This window comes from Dipodomys ordii, unplaced genomic scaffold (assembly GCF_000151885.1).
Source record: "Dipodomys ordii isolate 6190 unplaced genomic scaffold, Dord_2.0 Scaffold33, whole genome shotgun sequence".
Lineage (NCBI taxonomy): Eukaryota > Metazoa > Chordata > Mammalia > Rodentia > Heteromyidae > Dipodomys > Dipodomys ordii.
The window spans coordinates 7,727,432-7,737,095 of record NW_012267249.1 but is presented as its reverse complement, the minus strand read 5'-3'; the positions used below and the strand labels follow the sequence as shown (position 1 = coordinate 7,737,095).

At 46.6% G+C, this 9,664-nt stretch overlaps 1 protein-coding gene across 1 annotated transcript in view; it reads left to right on the top strand.

The window, feature by feature from the left end:
* The first annotated feature begins 7,252 nt into the window (after window positions 1–7,252).
* Efcab14 (EF-hand calcium binding domain 14) overlaps window positions 7,253–9,664 on the top strand; it is a 39,856-nt gene continuing 37,444 nt past the window's right edge. Inside the window, exon 1 of the mRNA XM_013016796.1 lies at window positions 7,253–8,363. Coding sequence (XP_012872250.1) covers window positions 8,179–8,363 — 185 coding nt within the window. The 5' untranslated portion in view covers window positions 7,253–8,178. The remainder of the gene's footprint in view (window positions 8,364–9,664) is intronic.

Sequence of the window (9,664 nt, the reverse complement as noted above, 5' to 3'; positions counted from 1 at the left end):
GGCTTACTCCCTATCACCACCTCCAGCCCAATTATAAACCTTGTTATGTACTTACCTGGAGGTGATGGGGCTGGCATTGCCTGTTTCCTGGGAGTGTTTGCAGGGCAGAGTCCATGTATTACTGGTATACTTGGGGCAGCACACAGGGATTCACAGACAAGTAGGGACTCATTAGGGGAAGGATGAATAGACAGACCGATAGGACCACCAAGATGAAGAAAAATGCCAATAAAAATGCTTTAGATGCTCATTTTCTCCAATCATTCAATTCAGCAAGCAGCTCCTGAGGTCCAAGCTCTGTTCTTGGATACTAAAGACAGTTTATAGATGGAGAAAACAGAGGCACAAACGTTTGCAAGCAACTCACAGGAGGCTATGCCTAGAATGGGAGGATCCTAGCAGGAGCACTTGCCACTGTTCACAATAACGCTGGGAACAAGTTACTGTTTCCAGCTGTCTGGGTTCCATGAGAAAAGACCGTCAGTGTGTAGCTGGACGCTTAAATCCTTTTCTACTTCCCAATGTTTCTCTTTCCAATTGAACTTAGGCTATCCTTAGGATACAGGATGCAGCTGCCTGAACAGCAGTGAAAAGATGGGAAGAGGCTAGGACAAAACAAAGCCATCATAAAAATGGTAAAAGGCTGGCAGTGCCTTTCCAGATGAGTTCCAGACAAAGGTTGCCTGGCAGCACTGGCTGACCAGCATAATCCTGGGCACCTGGTGCAGAAGTCAGGCTTCTGAATTGGAAAGATCCAGATTCAAGCCCCAGCATCTGCCACTGATTCACTGTGTGTCACTGGACAAACTTCTTTCCATCTCTGAGCATTAATTTCCATCTTGGTTAGAACAAGAATAAAATGTGGGCCTTGTGCAGATCTGCTTATTACATTGAAGATGAACACAAAAATATCTGATATGTAAGTGTTTAAACATGTTTATTTCTCCCCCTTCAACCAGAGCAAATATTGAAAAGTCATGTCAAAAAGAGATCTTGCAGCAAATGGAAGCTCTGTGTGTAGGGAGGGGTGGGGGTGTGGGGGGGGTGCGCATGTGTGTGTACTGGAGTTTAAAGTCCAGACCTCAGAGTCAAGACTAGTGCTCTACCACTTGAGCCACACTCTATTTCTGACTCTTTGCTGATAGAGTCTCACAGACTTTTCTGCTCAGGCTTTTTTTTTTTTTTTTTTTGGTAGGTCTTGGAGCTTGAACTCTGGGCCTGGGTATTATCCCTCAGTTCTTCAGCTCAAGGCTAACGCTCTACCACTTGAGCCACAGCCCCACTTCCAGTTTTCTGAGTAGTTTATTGGAGATAAGAGTCTCACAGACTTTTCCTGTCCAAGCTGACTTTGAACTGAGATCTTCATATCTCAGCCTCTTGAGTAGCTAGGATTACAGGCGTGAGCCACAGGTGCCCGGTCCAGGCTGGCTTTGAACCACGATCTCACTTCAGAAAAAACGAACACTGAGCTCTGCTGGGCTTAGTAATTTACCAAAGATCACACAGCTAACAAGTGACAGCATTCAAAAACTTAGCTTCCAGAGAAAGGATTCCAAGATCTTAAAGAGCTTCAGCTCAGATATTAGGAGACTTGTATCCAACTTCTGGCCATGACCCTGAAGGAGAGACAAAAAGGCAAGGACAAGATAGATAGGGAGAGACTGAAGCCCAGTGGAGATAACACTGCCCCCCCCTCTTCCTGGAGATTCTGGGAAATGGAGATAAGCGCTGAAGGAAGCAATTCCCTCACTCAGGAGCCAGACCCCAAGGGATAGGCATCCCTCCCATTGGAAGGAGGTGGACAGTGACCCAATCAGATGCCAGAACAGCTGAGACTAGCTCAGGAGGGATTTTTAAAGGGAGATCTTCTGAGCACTAAATCAGGCTACTAATTTTTGAGCCCCACTTCTCATTCTCCTACACTGAGAAATCTGGACCTTCCTCTTCCCCCTCCCCCATCCTTCCTCTTCCTTCCTCCTTTTCCCTCCTCTCTCCTTCACCCACCCTCCCCAACCTCCAATCCTTCTTGGAGAATGGGGCCAATGTGTCAGTAGCTAAGAGGCTTTCCTCTGTTTTCCTGGCATTACACACTTTCAAATAAACTTTGCCCCTGCTCCCATTTTTCCTACTTCATAATTCTTTATTTGGTAGAGGAAGAAAAAGGACCCATGACATCTAGACAGTATCAACCTTGGGCTAGCTACAAGCTAGCTTGTGTCTCCTTTTTCCCAAATGAAAGCCTTCCATGGAGTCTCCTCAGGTCTCAAAACTCAGCTTTGCCATTTATGCTGGGTGTTATTTTGAGCACAATAAAATCATCTTCCTTCTCCCAGCATGCCGGAACCATTCAGCAGATGTCAATCACCCACTCTGCATGATACATCAGGACATATAAAGCATTCATGCCACTCCTTCCTCCTGACAACACTGAGCAGAAGGCTGGGCAAGGAATGTTATTATCCCCATTTTACATACAGGAGTGTTGAAGCATCAGACCTATAAAGTGACCTTCCTCAGCTTACACTGCTTTCCAGACAAGTTGTTTTATTTGTTTGTTGTTTGTTTGTTTATTGTCAGCTGTGAGGCTTGAATTCAGGGCATTATCAGGCATTATCCCTGAGCTCTTGTTCAAGGCTAGTACTCTACCACTTTGAGCCACGGTACCACTCCTGGTTTTCTGGCGGTTAATTGGGGATGAGTCTCATGGCAGGCTGGTTTTGAACTGTGATCCTCAGATCTCAGTCACCTGGGTAACTAGGATTACAAGTGTGAGCCAGCAATGACCATCTCAGATGTTTTAAATAGGTAAGCTTCTCCAGGCATAGGGTCATAATAGGAAAGTTAGCAGATGAGAAGCTGAGTTACCACCTTAGGCTGTCTTTCTGTGGGAGAGCAGAATATCTTGTCAGGATAGAAGCTCTGGCTTTGGGGACTGGAGAGTATTGGCCTGATCCCTGGCCTTGAGGGCCCTGGTCTGAGAGAGGAGATCAGGGAGATAACTAAGAGCTCATAGTAGAAAAGAAATACAGGTCAGCGATGTTTACCCAACCTAGGAGGGGTATGTTTTCCAGAGCATAGACCAACAGGCAGAGAGATTCGGAGAGAAACCCAGCAGAAGCACCAAGTCCCTGACCAGTCACTACCTGCAGAAGGGGCAGAGTCTGGCTAACCTGAAGCCATTGTAACCAAATGGTACATCCTTGGCCCTTCCCCACACCCCTGGGTACCTCAGTCCTAAGTTCCCTCAGTAAGGATGTACAACAGAGGAGGGTCACCCACCTTGACCAGCCACCTCTCTGGCTTGCAGCTTTTGGGGCTACAGCATGTGTCTGTGAAATAGTCCTTGAAATAAGGAGGCTCACCTGTCCATTCCCAGTCCTTCAGGGAAGTGCTAGTGTAGAGCTGTCCAATAAAACCATCTGTGATGTTGGGATTGTATTATTCTGTGCTGTCTGGTAGCCACTATTCACATATGACTGCTGGGCATGGGGCCATTGATACTGAGGGGCTGATTTTTATTTCATTTTAATGAAACTGAGTAGAAGTGTTAAATGTAACTTTATGTTAGCATGAAGCTAATGGCTAGTGTATTTGGGTAGCATAACTCTACAAACAAAAAAGGGCCATACCCACAACCATGCCAGGCATCAATCATCTGTCACAATCATCTTTTCATGGTATCATGAAGAACAGAGAGAAAAAATTAAAACTCAGAAAAGTCAAACAGCTTCTTCAGCGATAGAACTGGCTATAGATGTAAGAGTTAATCCCAGATCTCTTGATTCTAAAACTCACCCCTGCCGGGCACAGGTGGCTCATGCCTGTAATCCTAGCTACTCAGGAGGTTGAGATCTGAGGATCTCGGTTCAAAGCCAGCCCGGGCTGGAAAGTTCCTGAGACTCTTATCTCCAATAAACCATTAGAAAAAAACGGAAGTGGCGCTGTGGCTCAAGCGGTAGAGCACTCGCCTTGAGCTGAAGAGCTGAGGGACAACGCCCAAGCCCAGAGTTCAAGCCTCACAGCTGACAAAAAAAATAAAAAATAAAAATAGGGCTGGGAAGGTGGCTCAGTGGTAGAGCGCTTGCCTTGCATACATGAGGCCCTGGATTCGATTCCTCAGCACCACATAAGCAAAAAGAAAAAAGCCAGAAGTGGCGCTGTGGCTCAAGTGGTAGAGCGCTGAAGAGCTGAGAGACAACGCCCAGGCCCAGAGTTCAGGCCCCACGACCGGACCCAAAAATAAATAAATAAATAAAATAAAACTCACCCCCGTAGCTTTATGTAACATTGCCCACTTACATAATTGTCACATACTTATTGGGTCATTCATTGTTATTAAAGACAAATCAGATCTAGACTCTGACTTCAGGTAAGAATACCCAGACAAAGGCAATGGCATTACTACAATAAGAATATGAGTACTGAAAAATATTTTAAGTGACTTTCTTCCAGGTAACTCAATATATTTTGCTTTAAATATCATTTATATCTGAAAACTCCACAGTTTATATCTCAGGCCCCTGTCTCCATCCAGAAGTCCTAACAGGCAAACCAAGCAACCTATTGGATATCACCATGTAAATATCAAATTGGCTTCTCAAACTTGCTACAAACCTTCTTCCACTCAGTAAATGGCAATGTTCTTCTGCTTGTTCCACCCCAAGTCTCTGGGTCATCCATAGCTCCTCTTAGTTCTTGTGCCTTTTAGCTAATCCACCTACAACTATTATTAGTTCTGTCTTCAAGAAACATCCAGAAAAGTGAATAATATCAATATCAAAATACATTGTGCCTATGTATGGAAATAGTATAAGAAGTCTCAGTGAGAGCTGCTAAACAATAAAGAGAGCATAGAGAAAGAGAGAGCAATAGAGAGGAGTTTTCTAATTGAAATGTAATATATGCCAGTATAAAATACCATAGTGTAACCCTTTACCACAATTAATATACAATACAAAAAAAAGAATGACAAGAGAATAAAACAGGCTCTGTTGTGGGGTGGCAGGAGTGGAGAGGGTGGAGATGGTGAATGAGGGTGAGTAGGCTCTTAGTAATTAGTTTGCATGAACAGAACTAGAACAATGAAACCTGTTGAAATTGTTTTAAGCAGGCTAGAGGATGTGGGAAAATGACAGAGGGATGGAGGTTGATGGAGTCCATTGTATACATGTATGGAAAGTCACCATGAAACACTGCTTGAACAATTAGTATGCTAATTAAAGATCTTGAAGAACAAGAACAAGAATCCAGAATGTTTGCCCTCCCCACTGCTGCCACCCTGGCTCATCATCATCATCATCATCATCATCATCATCATCTCTAGCTGGCCTGGAACAGACAAGCCTGGGTGTTCTTCACTCTTTCTCATTCTTTTTTTCCCCACATAGTAGCCAAGTGATGATGTTTTTAAAAACTAAGAAATCAGGGCTGGGAAAGTGCCTCAGTGGTAGACCACTTGCCTCTCACATGCATGAGGCCCTGGGTTCAATTCCTCAGCACTACATAAGCAGAAAGAAAGAAAAAACTAGGTGCTGGGAAGGTGGCTCTGTGGTAGAGCGCTTGCCTTGCATGCATGAGGCCCTGGGTTCGATTCCTCAGCACCACATAAGCAAAAAGAAAAAAGCCAGAAGTGGCGCTGTGGCTCAAGTGGTAGAGTGCTAGCCTTGAACTGAAGAGCTGAGGGACAGCATCCAGGCCCAGAGTTCAGGCCCCACAACCAGACCCCCCCCCCAAAAAAAAAAGAAAAGAAAAAGAAAGAAAAAACTAAATTCAGAGTATGCTTTTCTTCACTTAAGGCCCCCAATGATTTTCCAGCTTTACTGAAGACCCTACAAAGTCTGGCCCCAGATGACTCTGTCCTCATTTCCTACCATTCTTTGCTTTTCAAGTCCAGCCTCAGGTCTTGTTGGTCAGGCCTTCCTGAAGCCATAGCTCTGCTCACTCCCTCATGCCCTCAGGACCACTGACCCAAGGTTCCCCAATCACAGAGGCACTCCCCATACATTATCCTTTCAATTTTCCTCATCACCACATTACCTTCCCACACTTAATATGTTTGTGGGTTGTTGCTCTCCCACTAGAGTGTAAGCTGCAAGAACAGGCAGGCAGATAAAACAATGAACAACCTCTCAGACGTTTGCAAGGGGCCCACTTGAACTAAAATAAATAAGTCACAATTTATCTGAATTCAAACTTGGCTGTCCTCTTATATTTTTATTTACTAAATAGGAAGGCAAGACAGTGATTGTTTATTGCTTTATTCTTCTAAAATGCCGCCCTCAATAACATGTATTGAGTGAATGAATGAATGAATGAATGCAACCTTGTCATTAATTTAAAACGCGCCTAAACTTTTTTTTTTGGGGGGGGGTCAGTCGTGGGTCTTGAACTCTGGGCCTGGGTTCTGTCCCTCAGCTCTACCACTTGAGCCACAGTGCCACTTCGAGTTTTCTGGTAGTTTATTGGAGATAAGAGTCTCGCCGCTTTTCCTGCCGGGCTGGCTTTGAACTGCGATCCTCAGATTCTCAGCCTTCTAACTGTGAGTATTATGCTCACCTTTGGTCCTCAGCTCCACCCAGATCTGGGACCCCTCCCATTCCTGGAGAACCCACCAGACAGCTGGCCCCTCCCTCTCTCCTCAATTCCTATCCCTCAGACCATCCTGCTACCAGGATGGGGACGGAGGCCACGTGCCCCTTCTTGGGGGAAATTTGGCTCCTCTAGTAAACCTTACAGTAATCTTTCTCCTGTGCCTGCCTGCCTCTGCGTGGTCCCCCGGGACGGACGTGTCCGATCCTCTTTCACTGAGTAGCTAGGATTACAGGCTTGAGCCACCGGCGCCCAGCTGAGCCTACACTTTTAACAAACAGCTTGCAAAACTAAGAGAGGTGGAGCCTGTAGGCTAGTTGTGCAGTTCACAGCAGCAGTTCCAGACAGCAGGTGAGCTTTCCGAGCAGGTCGAGCAGCGCCGTGATTTGCCAGCCCAGTTCCCAAGCTCCGCGAATAAAATTTCCCTTCCCGCCCAGCCTCGCCTGGCCTCGCCCACTTCAATTAGCTGCCAATCAGGTGGCGCTCTTGGGGGCGGGGCCTCCCACACACAGAGGCTGACCCTGGCCCTCACTGGAGCCGGGACCCCTTTAACGCCCCGCCCCCGACTCCTCTCGCGCTCTTCGCCATGACGTTGACCAACGGCCGACCAATGAGGGCGCGGCTTACTGCCAGGCGGTGCCGGTGGCCGCTGCCAAAGGGGAAGTGAGCTGCAGCCGGAGCGATGGCCCGGGTCTGGAGCCCGCGGCCGCCGCCGCCGCCTTCGCCACCAGTGTGTCGAGAGCAGCCGCGGCCGGAGCTGGGGCCGGAGTCGCGGCTGGAGAGGGGGCGGCGCGTGTGAGTTGCCGAACATCTCAAACTCCGCTGGAGCGCTTCAGGCGGGCAGAGCAGCGGCCGCCCCTTCCGCACCGCACCCCCCCCCCCCCGCTGGCCCGGACAGCAGGGCTGGCGTTTCCCCGGGCACGGGACCGGCTCCGAACCAGACTCCCATCGGACTCAGGACAGAAGCCAGAGAACGGTAGCATCCCAAGCTCCAGCCGGCTCCCTGACCTCGACCTTCTCTTGGCGTCTAGGCGGTGTCAGGGTTGTGGCTGCTGAGCCTCCTCCGGCCGCCACCTCCAGCCGAGGACCAGCGAGCTCCCACTGTGCTCTGCGTCTCCTCCTCTCCTCCCATTCAAGAACAAGTTTCTTTTCGCTTTCCATTGCAAATCCCTTCCCGGAGGTCCAAAGTACGTGTTCCGTATGCCCTTCCTTCCCCAGCCCCTGCAAATACTTTTGGCCGCTTATCTGGAGTAACTGACATAACTTTTTATTAGTCTTTGGAAGATAAAAATTGCCCCTTTTCACTCTAAACTGACACTCCATGCCCAGGGTTTTGTCCATTTGGATCACGGGCTCCTTGACCACCTCTATGTAACTTCCCCTCCCCTTCTGAGTTCCCATTTCCTTTGGGCTTCTGTTCTCCAACTCCCAGCGGATCTGGTCAGTCCCACCTCTGGGTGGGAGTGATCAGAGGCCTCTGGCCCAAGATTTCCCACCCTGGAAGGTAGCGTCAAAGTAGCAAGAGAATTGGGCGTCGGGTACGAACCTGGCAGCTCAGGAGTGGGTGCTCCACTCACCCCACACAAGAAGATGAAAAAGCGCAAAGAGCTCAATGCATTGATTGGCTTGGCTGCGGACAGCCGGAGAAAGAAACCCAAGAAAGGCCCAAGCAGCCACCGTTTGCTTCGCACTGAGCCTCCTGATTCAGACTCAGAGTCCAGCTCAGAAGAGGAAGAGGAATTCGGTATAGTTGGAAATCGTTCTCGCTTTATCAAGTAAGTGATGCAGTAGTGGAGATAGGATAGATTGGATGGGTCAAACACATCTTACACTACCTTAGGGGAAGGTAAAGAGGAGGGAAATCCTTAGGAAGAAAAAAGGATGTAAATTTTGGAAGAAAAAAACAAGCAGAGATTTAAAGAGGTCAATCTTTAGGTATAGAAAGAAGAACTCAATCTAGAATGGAAGCAAGGACTTGGGGAATGTGCTGAGAGCCGAAGGAGTAATAAATCTTAAGAATGGAGACCTTGGGACTAAACGTGTGTGTGTGTGTACGTACGTGTGTGTGCCTGCCTATATATGTCCATATAGATAAATTGAGCTTAATATATAAATATACTATATGTATACTCTATGTAGTATACATATAGTATATATGTAGTATATATATAGTATGAGCTTGGAAATAACTAGACAGTAAGGAGCAAAACAGGCAACTTTTCCCCAAACTTTTCAGTTGGAATAATCACTAAACAAATCAAGTAGTGAGTTTTAGGGATTAGGGATAAGTTCTCATATTGAGAAAGGGCCAAAGGCAACCTCAGATGCTCTTGGACCCTGTAAGAGAGTGCACTAAAAGAAGAAAGGATTCTGCTGAGGATGTGGAAGCTAGGGTGCAGCAAAACATTGGAGTGCTAAAAGAGATTTGTATCCTTTGTATATTTGTTTGTTTAAAATGTCTGTGTCCTTTTATTTTGTTAAAGAAGAGTTTGATTTCTGTTGAGTTTTGTCATTAGGTAGTTAACAGGAATTTTGTAATTGAGATATGAAGATCAGATGAAGTTTCAATTCTGAAATAGTTAATCCTCCTAAAGTAGTTTAGACCTTGAAGTCTGGGTGGAGTTTAATGTGAAATCTAGCTTGCTTTTTCCTTCCTTCTGAACCAGTAAGTTAGAGTGCACTGAAATCCTTCAAATCTACACATCCTATTTCTTTTATTCCATTTACAATAAAATGTGCTCAAAAGTTTATAAAGTTTCAATAAACTGAACCATGGTCTTTTGGAGGGAACATATATTTGATAGAGACAAGTAGATAGGTAGAAAATACCAGGCTGTTAGAGAATTACACAGAACTACTTGTTTTTGTAATTTTTTTTGCAGGGGGGAAATGGGGGTCCGGTGGTGGGGCCTGAACTCTAGGTCTGGGCACTGTCCCTCAGCTCTTCAGCTCAAGGCTAGCGCTCTATCACTTGAGCCACAGCGCCACTTCCGGCTTTTTTTTTCTGCTTATGTGGTGCTGAGGAATCGAACCCAGGGCCTCATGCATGCAAGGCAAGCGCTCTACCACTGAGCCA